This window comes from Emydura macquarii, unplaced genomic scaffold (assembly GCF_026122565.2).
Source record: "Emydura macquarii macquarii isolate MOO-44397 ecotype Brisbane River unplaced genomic scaffold, CSIRO-AGI_Emac_v2 contig_2897, whole genome shotgun sequence".
Classification (NCBI taxonomy): Eukaryota; Metazoa; Chordata; order Testudines; family Chelidae; genus Emydura; species Emydura macquarii.
The window spans coordinates 10,716,202-10,737,358 of NW_027133034.1; the positions used below are offsets into that span (position 1 = coordinate 10,716,202).

Sequence of the window (21,157 nt, forward strand, 5' to 3'; positions counted from 1 at the left end):
AATTAAGTTTTCAATATAATATATAGAACCATTATCAACATACCCAGCACCTAACCTAAGATGTAACCGAAAGGTTCAACTGAACACCAGAAAAAGTTATTGACTATTTTATTCTTACAAGAGAGGCAACATTTGTCACTGTGGGCATTCAATACAGATGTCTGTTTTGTTGAGAAGAGGAAGTAAAGAAGAATTAATATTGATCTATACTCTGCAGTCTAACGTATATTGCACCGTCTGTATAAATACAAATTTTTAATTCACAAGGATTACATTAATCAATCAAGCATTTAAGCAATGTCTTGTTTAAGGTCTGATGAGCTTGTTTTTAAGTTTCGTTGTGAAACCATCATTAGAGAGCAGTTAAACTGGAGGACTCAGTTTCTTACTCTCACTCAAAATGTGACAAAGTCACTTTAAAAAAATTAGGACAATTGCCTCTGCATCAGAATAAGTACAAATAAATCTAGACAGTTGGTGTTGCTTGGGCACACACGTTAACTAGCAATAGATAATATTAAGGAGAAAGATGCCACAGCTGGGGAGGACCACTCAAAGCTAATCTTGCTGAAGCACAAAGCAACTAAATATGTCTCCATCTTTAAGTTGTTAAATCTCTGCTCTAACTATTAGCGCTACCACTATAGCAATAAAAATTATGGCTGGTTTTGCTTCTTTCCCCATTAACCTTCACCTCAGAGTAAAAAAAGGAGGAACAAAACTAAGGGGAGAAGGCATGAAAACCAGCAGCTGCACGTGGTGCAGGACAGATAGTCTCAAAGCCATGCATGCAGCCCTTCCCTACGAATCCCAGTGAAAGACTACCCCGAGAGGAAAAATACATGTGAGCAGTGCCATACGTGCAATATATAAATTGTCTTTTCTCCTCCATTTTTCAATACCGGCAGCTTTTCCTTGCACAGAATACGTTAAACTAAAGTGTAGGACGATGGGGAACAGAGACATCAAGAGAGCATGAGAAGCTGTGGTGTACTAAGACAGGTGCAGCAAATTATCTTTAGCACAAATTAACACAGTCAGCAAACTCACTGCTTCTATCGTAAAGACTGAATATAGGATAGAACAAAAGGGATCTTTCTGCAACACTATCAAAGACTTGGAGGTGATAATTCACATTTCTTCTGCTTTAAGTAATGGGACTTAAATTTATACTTTAAGTCAGACTCAAAGATGTACACTTTAGTATTTTGTTTTAGCTCTTAACACAGATGAAGCTATAATACAGTCATACAGATGCGTAAATCATCACTATACTGTGTTCCACTATAGCCAATCAAATAATTATTAGCTAGTTTCAGTACAGTCCATCCTATGGCATATCATCTGTGACATGACCCTCAGGTTTAGGATTTTGGTTTTCAGACTATGGGAGGAATCCTGCATTCACAGCTGCCTAGAGAAACCTTCCCCTCCGAGCCCCCTCCTCCTCAAAGGAACAACAAACCCCAATGACAACCCAGGCTGGGATGGAAGGGGGAATGATGGCTTCAGAATGAAAGGTGAGGCATCCACAGAACCAGCCTTCAGCTGAAGTCAGGTTTCGCAAGGAAGATTTCATACTTGGATGCTTTATGGCAAAAGGTACCAAGGGAGTGGGAGGCAGGAAGGAGACTGTGGGACAGGGAGCCAACAATGATTTTTTTTAAAATATCTTCTATGTAAGGGTATTGGCGTCTCTCCCTCTTTGGGCACTTAGTTCTGTAAAAGTTTTTATCTTTCGCTCCCATCCACAATCAAAGAGGAAAATTTTAAAGATAGGGTTAATTGAGCCATTTTATAAACACAGAACACAGCAACTTTTGTATTTTGCTGCCAGGCAAATAAACAATACAACAAAAAGTAAGGAAGTAGCCTCTGAAGGAAAGACTGAACTGTAGTTTTATGATAAAAAAAATGTTCCATCAGATATGAAGTTGAAGTGATCTTGACAAACATTCCATCACCTGAATCATATTTTCTTGTTTCACGGTTTTCTGTTAGTCTTTATTCTAAAATTTTTCTTGATGTATAGTGAAGAGGACAGATTTATGAAATAATGAATTTTAGAATATTACACACACACATTCAATGGGAGTTGGGTGCCTAACTCCCTTTTCCCTTTTGAAAATCCCAGCCTACATCTTTAATAAAGATGTAGACATTTAGTGAAAAGAAATATTAGTCTTAAAACATAACACCTTTAGCTAAGTAGTTAGAGTAGCATTAAGTTATCCTATGTTCTTACTGAATTTTGTACTTGTAACATGAATACTTAAAATTGTAAGTATAGTATAAGGAAAAATGTAGAAATCTCAAGTTTGAACTTTTTTTTTTATTTCAAAGTCATAAATAACAGTGGTTTCATTTTTACCATGTATTGATTTTTTTTCCAGGACAGGGTATGATGGTACAGTAATAGCTCCAAAAGGACTTCATGTAAATCTTAAGATGACAACACCAATTAAATCCTTGGCTGGCAGTTGGATCTTCTTCACTTTTTAGGAAAACAGAAAAGCACCTATCCCCCAATTGTTGATTATCATTTTTTTTCTTATAGCAATTTTGTCTGTTGTGTTTTATAGGCCATGGGAAAGATTCTTAGCAGCATCAAACAGGACTAAACTTGCTTCTCAGTCTTTTTCTGTACACAAGCACAGCAGCATATTAACTCTCATAAAAATTACAAAGGGAAAAATACTCAGTGGCAGTGTCCACAGAGATTTTACATAAAAGTTTACTAATGTCCATGTTTTCAATTCTCCACAGATAAAATGTTTGCAAATACATCAGTAGTAGTCCACAAACATTTTAAACACTTTACACAAGGATTCAGTAAACAATCAACATTAATAAATAGCATTTCCTCCTCCAAAAAGTCAATTTTTGAAGAAAAATAGAACATTATATTTGGCTTGCACACAATTTTGGTGCACTTTGAAAGGGTCAGGTTGAATGTTAAAACCTTGAAAATGAACACCTGCCCTTATCTACATGTTTTACCTAGTAAACAAATACAAACATCATGGCTTTCTATTAAAATGTTCAAATATTCTATTAAGAGCAGGAATCCATGGTGGGAGGACTGCATTAAAATCCATTGCCTCTGACTTTTAGAAATCTAATTAAAATAAAATACCATGTTTTCTTTAAACTTAAATTGAAGATTGTTTTGTGCTGCTGTCCTGTTAGCCCAGAAGCTTTAGCCAAAATGAACCTAATTTTTGAAGTGATCGGACAACCTGTATTGCAATTTCAGAGTTCTTCAGTCCCCTCATGATTCTTGTTGGGTCCTCTTCGGTGAGGCTTTTCCCTGAGTCATGTATTTATTGGAAAGGCTGCCTAAACAGAAACAAAAGAAGTGTCACATTACTGAAGTTGTAACCAAAAAGAAATGCAATAATCTGAACATAAGATTTTGGAAGTATGGTTTATTTTTAAGTTTGTTCCATATTTCGTGTCCTATTCCGGTGGAAAGAACAGAAACTGGACAAACTTAGATTGAGCCAAATTAGATTCAACTAGGGTAAACTAAAGATTGACACCTCAACCTCTAATTTTCAGAAGATCAGGGAATATCACTTTTTCCTTTTTTTTCCCCCTCATGGAAAGAGTTAAGCCCCCAACTCACAAAATTCAGACTGCTATACCGTGTCAAGGCTTGGGCAGCCACAAAACTTAAATGCCTAAAAAAAATCACTAGTAATTTTTAAAAACTTAAATTTTAATCAGCTATTAAGGCCAAGTTTTTAAGCAAGTGAAACAGATGTGTGTACAGGAATAACTGTCCTATTTTGCTTCTAACAAAGAATTCACAGAGTGGCAATCTTGTGCAAGTATAGCCCCTTTACTAGGGGATCTTTTTATTTTTATTTTTTTAACTCAAGCAGAGGTTTGCATAGTTTTTAAAGCTCTGTCTTGAGCCCAACTATCCTATCTTTTGTCATGATCTGACTGCTCTGTTCTATTCTGATTTGTAGTTGGTTTGCACAAAAACTGCTTTAATGCCCCAGCCCCTACTAAATTAACTGCTCCTGTGGATTTCTAGAGGGTTATTTAGACTGTTTCTTTGATGGAGGTCTCACAATGAAGGGCTCCTTGAAAGGAACTCTCCCCAAGAAACATAAAAAGACCCAAGTAGGCAGAAACAAGAGAAAAAAAGGGAAAGGAATTGATGCAAAATAGAAAGACTGTACTCTGCTATAAAAAACCCCCCAAAATCTATTGGTGGTAAATAAAGAAATAAAACCAACAAAAATAGGGGAGAGTGGAACAGTCTGACTGGTTCTGTTGCCAGAGGAAAAACTTCTGGTGGACAAAGAGGCTGTGGCATAGCCCAAAGATTGCTAGCAACAAGTTTGAACTGCCTCCAGTATTAACATAGGAAGCAGAGCTCCCATCAGTGAGGATTGGGGGTGACATATCTTAGGGGAGGATCTATTAATGGAGATTCTCTATATCCTAGTAAGGAGGAGAGGATTGAAGAGAATGAAATATGGGTAGGATCTGATGAGAAATAAATAGTCAAATGAAAAAAAGAGTCCAATTCAATTACATCACATAATGGCAGACGGCTAAAAAATGACCATTTTTTAAAGTGCTTATACACAAATGCTAGAAGTCTAAATACTAAGATGAGTGAATTTGAGTCCCTCGTATTAAATGAGGATATTGATACAATAGGCATCACAGAAACTTGGTGAAATGAGGATAATCAATGGGACACAGTAATACCAGGGTACAAAATATATCAGAATAGGTCGTACTGGTGGGGGAATGGCATTATATGTGAAAGAAAGCATAAAGTCAAACAAAATAAAAGTCTTAAATGAACCAAACTGTGCCATAGAATCTCTGTGGATAGTAATTCCATGCTTGACTAATAAGAATATGGGATATATTACCAACCATCTGACCAGAATTGTGATAGTGACTGTGAAATATTCTGGGAGATTAGAGGCTTTAAAAATAAAAAACTCAATAATAATGGGTGATTTCAACTATCCCCATATTTACTGGGTACATATCACCTTAGGACAGTATGCAGAAATAAAGTTTCTTGACACCTTAAATGACTGCTTCTTGGAGCAGCTAGTCCTCAAATCCACAAGAGGACAGGCAATTCTTGATTTAATCTTAAGTGGAGCACAAGAACTGGTCCAAGAGGTGAATATAGCTGAACCGCTGATAATAGTGACCATAACATAATAAAATTTAACATCCCTCTGGGGAGGAGGGAACACCAAAACAGTCCATCATGGTAGCATTTAATTTCAGAATTGGGAACTACACAGAAACAAGGAAGTTAGTTAAAAAGAAATTAAAAGGTACAGTGCCAAAAATGAAATCCTTGCAAACTCTGTGTTTAAAGACATCATAATAGACTCAATCTACATGTATACTCCAAATTAAAAAACATAGTAAGAGGACCAAAAAAGTGCCACAGCGGCTAAACAAAATAAAAGAAGCAGTTTGAGGCAAAAAGGCAGTCCACTTTTAAAGGTGGAAGTTAAATCCTATTGAGGAAAATAGAAAGGAGCACTCAAGGAAGATAAGGTTATTGCAGAAAAACTAAATGAATTCTTTGCATCGGTCTTCACAGTTGAGGACATGAGGGAGATTCCCAAATCTGAGCCATTCTTTTTAGGTGACAAATCTGAGGAACTGTCCCAGATTGAGGTGTCATTGGAGGAGGTTTTGGAACAAATTGATAAATTAAACAGTAATAAGTCACCAAGATCAGATGGTATCCACCCAGGAGTTCTGAAAGAACTCAAATGTGAAATTGCAGAACTACTAACTGTGATATGTAAGTTATCATTTAAATCTGCTTCTGTACCAGATGACTGGAAGATAGCTAATATGACACCAATTTTTAAGAAAGGCTCCAGAAGCAATCCCGGCAATTACAGGCTGTAACTTCAGTACCAGGCAAAGTGGTTGAAACTTTGTAAAGTATAGTATAGTATACTATAAAGTAAAGTATACTATAAAGTAAAGTATAGTAAAGAACAGAATTATTAGACATACAGATGAATACGTTTTGTTGGGGAAGAGAAAAAATGTTTTTTGTAAAGGGAAATCATGCCTCACCAATCTACTAGAATCTTGGAGGGGGTCAACAAGCATGTGGACAAGGGTGATCCAGTGGATATAGTGTACTTAGATTTTCAGAAAGCCTTTAACAAGGTCCCTCACCAAAGATTCTTAAGCAAAGTAAGTGGTTATGAGATAAGAGAGAAGATCAGTAACTGGTTTAAAGATAGGAAACAAAAGGTAGGAATAAATGGCCAGTTCTCAGAATGGAGAGAGGTAAATAATGGTGTCCCCCGGGGGTCTGTACTGAGACCAATACTGTTCAACATATTCATAAATGATCTGGAAAAAGGGGTAAACAATGAGGCGGCAAAATTTGCAGATGATAACTACCTGGAGTAGTTTTATAAGTCAAAAGCACACTGCAAAGAGTTACAAAGGGATCTCACAAAACTGGGTAACTGGGTGACAAAATGGCAGATGAAATTCAATGTTGATAAATGCAAAGTAATGCCCATTGGAAAACATAATCCCAACTATACATATAAAATGATAGGGTCTAAATTTGCTCTTACCAATTAAGAAAGATCTTGGAATCATTGTGGATAGTTCTCTGAAAACATCCACTCAATGTGCAGTGGCAGTCAAAAAAGCTAACAGAATGTTGGGGATCATTAGAAAAGGGATAAATAATATGACAGAAAATATCATATTGCCGCTTTATAAATCCATGGTATGCCCACATCTTGAATACTGTGTGCAGATCTGGTTGCCCCATCTCATAAAAGATATTGGAATTGGAAAAGGTACAGAAAGGGGCAACTAAAATGATTGTGGTATGAAAAAGTTTTCATATGAGGAGAAATTAATAAGACTGGGACGTTTCATCTTGGAAAAGAGGTGACCCGGGGGAAGGGAGGGGAGGAGATGACAGAGGTCTATGACTGATGTGGAGAAAGTAAATGAGGAAATGTTATTTACTCCTCCTCCTAACACACAAACACTAAGGGTCACCAAATGAAATTAATAGGCAGCAGGTTTAAAATAAACAAAAGGAAGAATTTCTTCACCCAACGCAGTTACAACCTGTGGAACTCCTTGCCAGAGTATGTTGTGAAGGCCAAGACTATAATGGGGTTCCAAAAAGAACTAGATAAGTTCATGGAGGATAGGTCCAGCAATGGCTATTAGCCAGGATGGGCAGGGATAGCTGTTTGCCAGAGGTTGGGAATGGCCAACAGGATGGATCACTTGATGACTACCTATTCTATTCATTCCCTCTGAAGCACCTGGCATTGGCCACTGTCAGAAGACAGGATTACTGGACTAAATGGACATTAGTTTGACCCAGAATGGCTGTTCTTATGTTCTAGATGCTCAATTTCCAAAATAAGCTTTTAGCTAGTGTAATTTCAATTAAGAAATTCAAGTTATAGTAGATTCTGCTAATTAGCAACCCCTTGGTAGACAGCAAAAAATTGCCATTATTCAGCAGTTGCCAATAAGTGGAAGGTCGGTTTGCGAGTCTGCAGCCAGGGAAGGAAGCACTAAGAGTGCATTCCCTGGCTGCACTCTTGCAAACTGCCTGCAGGCAGGGCAGCAGCAGGGAGAGGGAGCTGCAACAGAGATCAGGACTCAGCACACTCCACTGCTTCCTTCCTGGGGTGCACCCCCAGCAACGTGTAGCCTGGAGAGCACAAGGAGAGGTATCATGAAGCTCTGGCACCCTGCTCCCCTCCTGCTATTGCCCTGCTCTGCCCCCTCTCCCAGCTTGCAGCCCCATACTTGCTGTGCAGTCCCTGTGCACAGGCATGTTTGCAGTCTGCAGCCAGACAAGGCATATCCTGGCACTTTTTTCCCCTGGCTGCAGCTCAGCAAACCTGCCTGTGATGGATGCTCAGCATGTCCCTGTGCCTCCTTCCCTGGCTGCAACTCTGCAAACCTGCCTGGAGCTGGGGTCTTTCTTCCAAAACAATGTTCTTGCTAAGTGGAATAATATTGCCAATACCCAAATCCTCCTAATGTTAAAAAGTCAATGGGACAGGATTGATTCCTAGCAAAATGTTGCTATTAACACAAGTTCTTAATATCCATGTTGCTGGTAAGTGGAATCTACTGTACAAACCTGTTTGGGGACTCAAGAACACTTTTCCTTTTTGTTTCTTCTTTTCCTCATGTAAAAGTATTCCCTAAAAGAGATACATATAGAGATAGTTTAATTTTATATGTTCACTTAATAGGCAGGCAACAGCTGACTGGATTACAGATAAACAGCATTGTACCCACAAAAAGGTGCATCAGAGTTGGAAACTTGAGCCGAACTGTAGTTAACTACTCTAAATCACTGTAAGTATACTTAAGAAGAATATGATTCTGAAAATTATGCAGTGTTTACCTGATTTAGTCTACCAGCATGTTTAACAGCACTGGGTGAAGAAGGGGATCCACACAGGCCTTCTGACTTTGATCCACCTGCGAAGTTCAAATAAAGTGAAGATTTACTAAAAAGGTAAAAATATTACCTTCCTATTAGAAACTCCAACCAACATTCTCTCTCTAAAGGCAGGTATATGCATGCCTTCACCCCAGCACTGTAGTATCCCAGCACCTTAGTCTCTTTAACTTCAACACCCTTGAGAAGTAGGGAAGAACTATTATCCCCATTTTACAGAACTTGGGCAAGTCACTTCTCCATCTGTGCCTAAGGTCATGCAGGAAATCCGTGGCAGAGCAGGGAATTGAACCCAGGTCTTAACATTTTAGGCTAGTCCCTTAACCACTGGATCATATAGAACACTTTGGGGGCCACACATAAAACAATTTTCAAAGTACAATGGACATATCAACAGGACCACCCTCCCCCAATACACGCATGTACTGATAAGCAACAACCATCTTTCCGTAATTAATATAGTTTAGATATGAATTTTACAGCCTCATCAACTCACATATGCTAGAAGTGACAATAGTAAATATACAGCAATTTTAGCAGGTTACATGGACTGAAAAACAGCTGAACCTGCTCCCACCACAATGAATACTAGACATCCTGAATGCAGTAAAATATATTTTAGTCCTCACTCCCCCTACATCCCACTTCAGAGGTGAGACAGCAGAAGTGAGTTTTTAAGAGGTATTTGAATGAGGTGAGAGGTAATCTGACCAATTAGGTTTGGGAAGCAAATTCCAAGGATAGGGCACAGAATATAAGAGAGACATGGAGAAATGTGTGAGATAAGGTGGTAGTATTGATGCTAGCATTGGCAGAACGAGTGGGTAAGGGTAAATGTGAAAGGAAACCAGTTCAGAGAGGCAAAGCCTTGAAGGTAAGTACATGAAGTTTACATCTGATGCACAGTGATATGGAAAACAAGAGAAGTAATTCAGGGCCAGAAGCAGGGTGCAACATGGATTTGAAACTTCATTTCAGATCTCTTTGGCTAGAACCCTTGAATACCTTTTTTTCACCCAAACATCTAGGGTGGCTTGATTAAAAAAAAAAAAAAAAGAAATAACTAGCTTTAAGTTGTTAATGTGTACTTTTGTGCCATTTTCTCTTCTTCCAAAGAAATACAACACTGTTGGTAGGATATTCTCATGAGGTAGAAAGAGTTTGATGTCATCCAAGAGGACATCTTTATTCTTGTAAAAAATGCAAGACAGCTTTCTTACTGGGGCAAGTCTACACTACAAAATTAAGTCAATCTAAGTTAGGTCGACGTACAGCCACTGCAGTAATTACTGTGGTGGTTCATGGGCATACTATGCCCCATCTGTCAGTGGTGCTGATCCTCACCAGAAGTGTTTCCACTGACTTAATTGTGTGGGGCACTGACAGCTGGAGCCATCCTGAAGTCATCTACAGTCGTAGGAGGAGGAGATGATATTGCCTCGTCAAGCGACGAAGATGAGCAATACTCTGGAGGTGATGTTTCCTGCTCAATACTTTCCTTCCTTTCTTCAGTAGTCTCCAGAGGTGGTTCAAATACAGGTGGCACAGATCGTGATGGAGATCTGGTTCTGTTCCTATAGAGTGTAGGGGGCCGGCTGTAACCCCTTGTATAGGCAGACCATGTATCCCAGTTGGGCCATTGCATTGGGAAAGGTATGGGTGGCCCGAACCATGATGGTCCATACCATGATTGTCTATGGTACATGAAGAAAGTTGGGAGGAGAAGACTCTTTCCCTCATCCTCGTCTCTGCTGGAAAATGGTATGGGGGAAGAGAGCCTCGTCAGGTGCAATATACACTGGGAAGGTATCTGTGCCAAACAGCAGCGACTGAGGTGTGGATGTTACATGTATCTCTCTCTGATGACAGTTATAAAAAGACTATCTAATTGTTAAGATGAGCTAACGGTAGGAACTGCTGCGGGCTCTCTCTCAGACCATGGATGGTTCGGAAGAAACTGAAGGGATCTGGTCGCATGTGCGCTGAGCGAGGCACCAACGGCGTAGTGAGACAGGGACAACGCATGTACAAGTCAGACGAGCACTGTTGATAGAAATCTCCAACTGAGGATGCGAGGACGCGCCAACACCTGAAATGGAGCACCCACAGGACACCACTTGAAGTAGTAACATTCAGTACTATGTATGCTCAGAATATTTTATGAGACACTAATCCAGACCCGTTTAGTCAATTTCAAATACTCCAAAATTATAGGTTTTGTTTAAGATGTTTTAGAGTGTTAAACTGTATCTGGATTTCATACCTGCAGCTCCTTTATACTGTGGGCATTCTTTTTTAATGTGGCCTTCTCTCCCACAGATAAAACAACGTTTTTCTCTTAAGTCCCTGTCCTCCTGCCGCTTCCACTTCTCTGTTGACTGCCTGGAAGCCTTGTCTCTTCCTGTTTCCATTGTTGAACTCCCTAGTTTGTTCTTCTGAGGTGTACATAGTATCTTTCCCTCCTTGACGGAGGTATCTTTTTCTGCAGTTTTATTCTGGGTTTCTTTGTCCTCTTTGCTTCTTTTCTCACTGTTCTCTATGTACCTTTGGTTTTTAATATCTTCATGATCATGTCGTCGTCTCAATCTGCAGAAGCAAAACAGTGATGTAAAAGCAAAAAGGCTCTGTCAGTAGATGTAGAAAAGAAACTGTGTGTTAAATAGTTATCTTCACAAGGATTTCTGCGACATGCAACAAAAATGAATTAATGTATCTATCTTTTTCCTAGACATGTATATGGTGGGAAAACCAACATAAAATATTGAGTAAATTTAGTAATTTATATACTTAAGGAAACCGCTGAACTCTAATGGAAAATATGAGCAATAGGTAGTAAAGAAGCACCATACAATAAACTATGGCTAAAAAGCAAGACATATTTTCAATCAAGGTGTCAAACTCTAGTAGTTATTTTCATGGATTTCTAAACTAGCTGTACACATTTTGGCCTTTTTACAAAACCCTGAATCTAAAGCACTCGGTCCACAATTTAATTGGTTTAAATTTGTTCAAATATGAACTGACAGCACTATTATACAAATAAGAAATGTCAAGTCTTAAACGTTGTTTCATATTACACACTATATACACAGAGATAGATCTAAGGAAAAATATTTATGATGTAAAGGTCATAAGCCCCTCGACTACGCATAATACTAAAAATTAAGGAAGAGAATGACGTTAGTTTAGAGCACAGCTGAGCGCTCATGAGCACTCAGAGTTTAGTAGTGTGTTACTGTATACACCTGGAAATTAGAACAGCTCATTTGTCAGCTCCAGAAGGCTTGGGACTAATGTATTGAGTCATATTGACAACTGAGGAGTAACACTGAAATGGCCATTTTCTCTAATAACTTACTGGAATCTTTCATCAACTGATATATCCTTCAAAAGACTTATTTATCAGGTATACTTAACATATTTCGAAAAAGACCACATTGTACAAATACACTATAGTTAATCTTTATTTTAACACTAACTTGGAATCTAACAAAGACTATTTATTAACAATGCACAAACAAGTTTTAATCTTAATACTGTAAACATCTAAAATATTACTTAAGGTGACAACGGCTGCTGTAGTTCATCCACTTAAGAGAAAGGCACTAAGCAAAAAGCTAAAAAAGAAATTTAACAGCGTTAAAATTCTAACAAATGGTGGTAGTTTCAAAAATACTTGTGTTCCAGAGTCACTTGGATGCTTTTGAAAATCACCCTGTATTCTTTATTTGTGAACCACTGCAATGTTACATTTGCGTAGGCCCAGGATGTCTGGGTTCTTAACCTACTCGTCTCAGCAATATCCATTTCCCAATTCACTAATCAAATATAAAATTACATAGCACATGATACTTCAGAGTCTCTGATTACGTTCCTGACTCTCCAATTGCCGATGAAAGTGTGTTTGTTTTTTGTTTTGTTTTTTTTTAAGTTTTTTGAAGGTCTTCAGTCAAACTGGTTCCCCAGAAAACAGGTTAGTTTCTTCAGCTTGGCTAGGAAAATAATGACTGATCACATTTTCCCTTTAAGGAAAGCGCTCTTAAAGAGACAAGCCCTTACTGCAACAGCCCACGTCCTTGGAGCCAGGTTGGTGAAGATCGTCATCTGATAGATGCTGGACTGTTTTCTTCTCATACATTTAAACGATTCTGCTCAAATTTTCCTACTGAAGGGATGAACTCTGATTTCTGTTACTTTTACATTTCTATCAGTAATCCAAGCCCCTTAAACACTGGGCACTCAACTATGTAAATTTTCAGTATTTCTGGAATTGAACATTTAAGAAATTTATACAAATCATTTAGTTTCCCTCCAAGGGACTCATAATACATATGCCTGAGTTAGACTTTTTTTAGGCCATCTAGGCTGTAATGGAACATATTTTCAATTCAGCTCACAACTAAGGCTTTTATTTGATTTCCTCCTATTTAATTTATTTACTGCTTTTCACCATTTTATGATTTGCCATCCTTAACTGGTTCAGTAGCGATTTCTGCATTACCCATCTCAGATGCAAGTTCAGGGAGTTTACCATCTAAAGTCTAGGGTTCCTTAAAATATTAGTTTAGCATTTGTTTCCTATAGTAATGAATCATGACATCTGACTGAACCTTGAATATGTGTACCAAGTCCAGGCAGCCTTGTTCTTGTATGTAAACTGGGCTCTGTTTTTGGGAGCAGGTGTCTAAAATCATGTTGTGGTGCCTTTTGCTTGCTTTTAGGTACCAGTAAACATCATAAAAGGTACCTTTGCCAGGGAGATCCTGGGTTCTATAAATAGAAGCTATTAAACACAACATATAGAAAGTTTTCATGAGCTCTCTCTCCAGCACAGCTAGTCGACTTTGCATTCATATTCTCTCCACTAATGCTATTGCTTTCTAAACCAGAGCAAATATCCCTGATATAGCTGAACAGCACCACGGATGAAATACGTATTTCATAATCTATGAAATAATTTTCCTATACAAAAACACTAAGACATTGAGATAAGTAATAAGAGTGAAAACCCAACAAAAGTAAAAATAAATAAATAAAAATAAAATTCCAAGTGCAACACTTATTCTCAGTTTAATTATGTAAAATAGTCTGCAGTGTCAAGTTACTATTTCTGCTCTAGAATTACTTAAGGAATCCACATTTTAAATAAAGATAAAGAACCTTGTACTACCAAAGACAGACCACCCTTAGAAATATACGTACTTTCTCCGCATGGGACAGTCTTTCATGAAGTGCCCAATTTTACCACAAATTCTGCAGCATCTATCATTTGGGGCCAGCTCTCCTTCTGTCAGTACTTCTGGGTCAAAGAAGTATTCCTAAAAGGAAAGTATGCAGTGTTATGCACTTTTAAAAAAAATTTTTTTTAAAAGACTTAGAAACCTAAACCAGCTATGACTAGGTGTGAGGTCATATCAGTGCAAGCAACTCCCTGAAAGAGTGAAGATAGGTGTGCTTTGTATCACTCTGTAGTGGTACCTGCTGTAGAATCAGGAACATCATTAACTGACCACTGCACTACAAAGAACTCAGTTTAGCTTCCCAGACTTCCTATGTGACAATAAATGTTCTAGTCTCAATGAGAACAAAGTCACAGCCATATTCCACTATGTAATGGGACTGTGTAGGAAGGCGCTGTGGCGTTCCTCGGAGCCTGGGCCCGAGGAAGAGTCACAACGCCCCTGCTGAGCAGATCAGGACCCTGCAGGCCAAATACCTTGGAAGCAGAGGGGCATGGCTAGGACAGGACGGGGAAGTATAAAAGGCCAGCCTAGCAACTCAGTCAGGGGGAAGCTGCTGCCAGAGAAGGATGTATCTGCCCTGAGGCTGCAGTCTGGGCCTAACCCAGGAACTGCAGCTATGTGGAGCAAACACCCCGCCGACTAGAGCCTCCAGGGCCGCCGGGCCCTAGTGGCTGGGAAGAGCTACTCGAGACCGCTGACTGGGAGAAACCCCCTGATGCTGGCCTTGACCTAGAGGAGCTGCCCCCTGACAGGGGCCCACCGGAGCTGCCGGAGCCCTGTATGCTGGAGGACCCACCAGGACCCTGTGACCCGGAGGAGCTGCCATCTGCAGAGCCCCTTTGCCACTAATAGGGCTCTGGGCTGGGACGCGTCCCCCTCCCCCCCTTCCCTAGCCACCCCGGAGGTCCTTGTCTCCTCTGAACCTGCTGCCACAGAGGATACTGAGCTGGGGGCTACAGACGGCTTTGCTAGCTCCACCCCGCCTGAGGGCTGGGAGCTACAGATTCCTTACCAGCTCGCCACACTTGGGGGCCGGGGGCTAAAGACTCGCAAACTGCTAGCTTCTTGTTTTGCCTTAGAACAAGGCGCTGTGGCCTTCCTTGGGGTCTGGGCCAAGGAAGGGTTGCACCGCCCCTTCTGGGCCAAGTCGCCAGCCTATAGACTGCAATTCAGAGCTGTGTAACATAGTTATATGTGAGGGCTTCCTCTAACTGGATCTCTGACGCTTTGGCTGCTGCTTCTTTCTAGGACAGCCTGTTTGCCACAACACATTTCAGACTAAGCTGTCTGGTGTGGATATTGCGATTTACTCCATGCTTGTGCAATGGTGCCCCAACCTGGTTGATGTTTCTAAGTGCTAACACAATATAAGTGTTAAAAAAAAAAAAACAACCCAAAAGTAAAAACTTATAGTTAAAGCAAAAAGAACCACTACAAAAATTACCACTGAACTTTGAAAGGAAACTCTTTTGTTGCCATGCATCAGTAACCAGTAAGTTCTTAACAGAGTGCAATTGTTTTCATGCGAGCCATGTGTGAAGCTTCATAGTAGGTACAGGGCTCAAACACACCCACTCACCCTCTGCGTTGGTATTTCTATCTTCTAAAGACACTTACCATTTTTGAGGGATATTCTTTAGGAAATCCTTTTACTGGGGTACCAAATACCCTTCTACCATTGATAAAAGCCTTCATTATAAAATTTGTCACTAGGAAGTAAAAGAAAAAAAATCAATTGTTTAAATAGAACAAGATCCTCACCAGTTTTGTAGAATGTTTGTAGACCAGGTAACTTACTTTTTCTTGATAAGCCAGCTCCAAGATTGTGGTTCAAATCAAAGGGATCTGAGTGAAGAATATTGTAGGTATTACTAAAGTGCATATGAATGTGAACTATGAACAAAACTGATTAACATGAGCACAAACAATCCAATGTTGCTATTTCTGATGCAGAATCAATACACTGAAATAGATTTCTCTGTATACTGAAAGAGGACATATTCCAAAGACTAAGAATCTCAGCAGTCCAGCTATGAACCAAATAGACTGAAGTGTTGAAAAAGAGCAATTTTTAAAGGTGAGAGGAAAAAACCCTTCTGTCCAAGTCAGATGGGCTAGAAAACTAATGTCTGCATTGACAAGATTTCCCGTATATAGATAGACCTGATGTAACAAAGCACTTAAACGTTGGGTGAATTTAAATTAAATTTACTTCAGTAGGATTGCTCATAAACATCAAAGCTAAGCATGCATGTAGGTACTTTACTAGATTAGGGTTTGGGTCTTCTAACAAAAAGGAACTGATTTAAAACAACGCATTGCATTCTTGCAACATTCTGTATAATTAACTGAAGAAATGCTTAAGACACTAAGTAGACAGCTAATATTTTCTAAATAAGGGACATAAGCACTAAGAGTTGGAGTAGAAGCAATCTAAAAATCAAACAAATTCTAAAGAACCAGGGAAACGTCACACTATGGACTGAATTCCAGTTTTCTTAGCCATTCTGATAGCCAGCCCTCAAACAAATATAATTCTCACAACACAATCTGTTCTGCAAAAAAACAAAATAATGTGTAAAATTTGTTATTCAACTTTATTTCAGTTGAAAAATAAGAGCTAAATTCTGAGCCTACTGAAGGCAAATCGGGGTTTTGCCTCTAACTTTTGAGGAGCCAAGATTTCACTCAAAGCATTTAGGAGGACAGGTTCCTAATCCAGCAGTATGAAAGCGAAAAACATGTGGGAACAGCAGATTTTTTTTAAAATGGGTTTTAAAGCAATTTCATACATAAATGAGCTCTGTATTAACTCCTACAATACCTTCAATAACAATATATTTGGAGGTCCACTGCTTCTTGAAAGTTGTAAGCAGATTTTTTCTCCTGATGCAGATAACATGTTCTTTGAAATCAAATTCTTCTGTGTAGAAGCGGAGAAGTCCCAGCCATAGCTCCCCAATAGATTCAGTGTTTGTACCATAGTCTGGCCAACAGGCTGGCTGGAAGTTAAAGAAAAATATTTCTTGTTCTGATATTCAGCAATGCAGCTAGATTAAGTAAATGCACATTCATAATTTCGAGTGTCAAATTACACGTAATTGTGGTTATACACAAGCATGGTTTAGAGTTATTCTAAATCACTTTCCATCCTTTTATAGCTTAAAGGTTAATATTCATAATTAAATGTTGCTGTTTAACTGGTTAGTGGGTATTTTTTTAGTGTTAACATTAGCAATACTTTTTTTTTTTTTTTTTTATAACCAGCATAATGGATCTGTGTTTTGTTAATTTATGTTTAGGCTGGGTGCCCCTTCAAGTCAAAGTTATTCTACTGAATGTAAGCAAACAACGAGAGTTCTGTGGCACTTTAAAGACTAACAAATTTAATTTTTGTAGGCATAAGCTTCCGTGAGACTCAGCTCACTTTGTCAGATGCACAGGTAGAATGAACCTCTGCATCTGACGAAGTGAGCTGAGTCTCACAAAAGCTTATGCCTACAAAAATTAAATCTGTTAGTCTTTAAACTGCCACAGAACTCTCGTTGTTTTTCCTGTATACAGACTAACACGGCTACCCCTCTGGAACTGTTCTACTGAAGAGTTATGTCACCTAACATGAGGTGGGGAAGAAAGCAGCAGTATGGTACATCAGAAATTATTCTTTAATAAATCCGAAATAATTACTGTTGAATGCAAAGCATTCAGGTTTTGCAAAAAAAATTATTCACAGGAACATCAGTCTCATGTACTATATACAACCAACTATGTTATGGTAACTTGACAGCACAAGATAATGAAAGATGTGTGAAAATCTCCATTTGTCATATCATTTTAAATGAACGGCTTTATCTCCTATACTGCCTTGGAAATCTGCCTTGAGTGTTTTAATAAAATTAGAGACTTTCATATTTTGGAAGATCTTTTGTATTTTATTAGGCTAAGCCAATAAATATGAATATGTACAGTTCTGCACAAAAGTTTCCTGGCATGCCTTTTACAAATAAGATATTCTGCTTTCAAGTTTAATGCTTGGCTCTCTGTCTTGAGTAACGTTATTCTTTTCTCCTCCAAACAAAATATCATGTCCTAAGGCATGTCTTGTTATAACAATATTTGGCTTTGACATTTAACATTTGACACATTTAAATATTTGACATTTAACAGCTGAAAAATATTTAGAAAATTCAATTAAGAACATTCTCAGCATAGTTCTAAACATTTTTAGATTACTAAAGCAAGATGCTGAAGTATCGCTTCACAGTTAAAAAGCCTGACATAGCTGTGTCCAATAATACCTGACACTTTATATAACTAAATGATAAGGAAAGGACAAGTCATCTTTTTTGGCCCATGTGTAAAACATATGAGCAAATGTCATTGTTAGTAACTAGCTTTTATGTTAATCTGCATTTTCTATTACATGTCTTACCAGGAGGTAGTTTCACTTCGCAAAATAATGCAGGTTTCAGTTTAAAATAGTTTGAAGTTTCACTTTGCAAAATAATGCTATATCAGAAAACTAAATATAAAAGACTCACCAACTCATCTATTCTGTCAAAGAAATAAACATTCCAACCATCAACTAAAATTTCAGGTTTCTTTGGCTCCTTGTAGATCTAAGAACAGAATGGTTAACTAGTTAGAGCACAGCTGTTCAGACTTGATGATTTGGAACACTATTTTGGTCAATAGTGCACCAAAAAATCTAATTGGTACCAATCAATTTCTTGATATACGGTACCTCTTGAAGAACAGGAATGACTGGTGGATTTCGCTGCTGAAGAAAATAAAGCACCATAAGAGTATATGCATAGGAGGACAGGCTACCTCTAGATGCATCTCCAATGTCACACATCTGGAAAGAGAAAAGCTAATTATAAAACTCTGTACTATGGGCATTATTACTTCCAGAGTGCCTGAAGTGTTACTCACCTTTGTAAAGACTTTCATTGTGTAACACAGATATCTTACTCTGGGATCAATGGCTGCATAAGAGGACAAGAGTCTTGTATTATGCAGGGCCTGTAAATAGATAAGGAAGTCAAGTACGGGAAACAGAATATGAGGTGGAAAAAAGTGGTAGTTAGTGAAAGCCTCTGATCAGGGAGGCTTTGAAAACATGACATCTCTAGTTGGGAGGAGCAGGGACCTAGAATGATTCACAGCCACTTGGCCTGAAAGGCTTGCATATGTATAAACATGCACACATGCGTATATAAATGTGTGATCACATACACTTTCACCTTATTTACAAGTTAAACTGTAAAGTGCACTGAATTCAAAGCAAACAGTGCAGCTATTATGAGCTCAGCAAAATAACTTATGCAGATATGCACATTAAAACCTATTTTATTCAGAAAGAAAGGGTTCATCAGGAGAGGAGTTACCACTCTGCTGAGAGCTGCTTAACTAGTTCCTTAACTTTCATTTGCTCACAAACAATATGAAGAAGCATCCAAAAGATAATACCTCAGAACAGTAAGCATCAACCTACCACTGTTTCCAAGGCATGTGGTAACACATAAATTCTGGGGTAGTTCGTAAATCTTTTCCCCCCCCCCAGAAATGCAAACACTACCAACTGATGCATACAGATGGGTAACCTAAGAACAGACTTTCATCATAGCAAGCGTTTAAAATATCTTCCCATGGTTCACCTCTGCTGATACAGACACTTAGGCTATGTCTACACTGACAGCAGCAAAGTCGCCGCCGTCAGATCGATTTATCTGGATCAACTAAGTGATCAGTAAAGACCCGCTCAGTTGATCCAGAAGTCCACGCTGTTAATCCACCCCGCAAGTGGCGTAGCACTGTGTCAACAGGAATGCGGTTCCTGCTGGCGCAGTGCAGTGAAGATGGCGCGCAGAAGAGAAGCACAACGGTCAACGGGAGTTACACATGTTTTCTGCATAGTTTGCGTAACTACCGTCGACTGCTGCTGAATCGCCGGGGTAAGTGTAGACCAAGCCTCTGGAAGGTTTTTACTGCTTGGCATTAAAACTTACTTTTCCTTGCTGTTTCAATGAATTTGCTTTTGAAGTTTAGAGTCACTGATTGAAAACATTTGGCCAAGTACTTAGGACATAAATTTTGCTTCCATGGAGAACGTAACAAGTCAGGCAAGTTGAGGTTGGAACCATTCTCAAAGTGCTACTGACAGGATCACCTGGCTTTTCACAAACCAGACAAAATAGCCGAAACCCATTTTCAGGGTTTGAACCTGAGAGTTATAAAAGGCTTATGTGGCCAGATTTGAATCTGGTAAAAGATATATTTCCAGCTAATATTTTCCTCCTTTCACTAGCCTAATTCTCCAGAGCCTAGCATGCAGTGGAAAACTTATTTTATGGGCGATAAGACAGCCCTGATCTCTTGACAATCCCTACACTTAACACACGCAGTGATGGTCTTCTCCCTGCTCAGAATCTTAATCCTTTCCCTGCCAGTCCTACAAAAGGAGCAAGATACCCCAAAACACTGATGTTTGCCATTATTAAACTAACTACTTTTACTTAACAGAAAATGGCTGATCTGCCTCCTTTGACTTCACCCAGAAAGAGTCAAATGGATCTAAAAATTAACTGGAATATATAATTTATGATCATTATCTTACCAGTGTGTTATATAAACTGATGTCTACTTCAAGACCACTTCTGACATGGAAGAACTTGACAATTGGCACTTTAGCAGTTGTTATGGGCAAGACATTTCTTAGACCTAGAATGGAATATTTAAGTTTTGGCTTTCACTTTAATACAACAACGGTATCAAAAATACTAACAAGGGCTTACAATAAATGCAGTAAATTTCTTTAAAAGCCTGTGAACAGACATCAAAGCTATATTTTAACTCTACATATATTAAGAGTATAAAATATAAATTAATTTAATATTGATTTTAGACACTTGTCAGAAACATTATGAATCTAATAAAATGAGTTTTTATTTAAGATTAGCTGAAACTAAATTGTTTAAATAACTAAATAGCAAAAATACTTACCTAGTAAAGAGTGAGTTAATAATTTTAAAATACTTATGAAATCCTCATAAAAAAGCATTAATGTGATCAATGTAACAATATATTCCCATAAATAAACTGTAATATCTAGAATGTGCCACCTTCAGCACTGCCCTTCAGTATTAACTTATCCATTGTTTGTTGACATGTAAATACAAAACTATAACCATTGTCTGAAGGGTCAAACTTCTAACTTAGGACTTGTTTTCACATATGTTATTAACACAGTATCAAAGTCTAACTTACGCCTGGTCCTATAACCCTTAGAACCCTTCAATGGGCCTAGTCATGCAAGATCTACAAATGTTCACATCTAAGTACCCAATCCTGCTAACACTGAACTCTTTAGTGCCTTAATTATCTTAATGGTATCTATGACTTATACTCCTGAACCTTCTCACTCCAT

At 38.5% G+C, this 21,157-nt stretch overlaps 1 protein-coding gene across 7 annotated transcripts in view; it reads right to left on the reverse strand.

The window, feature by feature from the left end:
- Positions 1 to 2,312: 2,312 nt before the first annotated feature.
- The window catches only part of TUT7 (terminal uridylyl transferase 7), a 59,421-nt gene continuing 40,576 nt past the window's right edge, over positions 2,313 to 21,157 (reverse strand). For 6 of the 7 annotated variants that reach the window (XM_067568516.1, XM_067568514.1, XM_067568515.1 and 3 more), the window contains 12 exons: positions 20,348 to 20,451; positions 18,664 to 18,753; positions 18,473 to 18,586; positions 18,270 to 18,347; positions 16,553 to 16,730; positions 15,526 to 15,573; positions 15,346 to 15,437; positions 13,688 to 13,803; positions 10,749 to 11,071; positions 8,429 to 8,505; positions 8,159 to 8,222; positions 2,313 to 3,339 (listed from right to left, as the gene is read on the reverse strand). In XM_067568516.1, coding sequence (XP_067424617.1) covers positions 3,272 to 3,339; positions 8,159 to 8,222; positions 8,429 to 8,505; positions 10,749 to 11,071; positions 13,688 to 13,803; positions 15,346 to 15,437; positions 15,526 to 15,573; positions 16,553 to 16,730; positions 18,270 to 18,347; positions 18,473 to 18,586; positions 18,664 to 18,753; positions 20,348 to 20,451 — 1,352 coding nt within the window. In that variant the 3' untranslated portion in view covers positions 2,313 to 3,271. The remainder of the gene's footprint in view (positions 3,340 to 8,158; positions 8,223 to 8,428; positions 8,506 to 10,748; positions 11,072 to 13,687; positions 13,804 to 15,345; positions 15,438 to 15,525; positions 15,574 to 16,552; positions 16,731 to 18,269; positions 18,348 to 18,472; positions 18,587 to 18,663; positions 18,754 to 20,347; positions 20,452 to 21,157) is intronic. The other variant, XM_067568517.1, reaches the window with a different exon arrangement.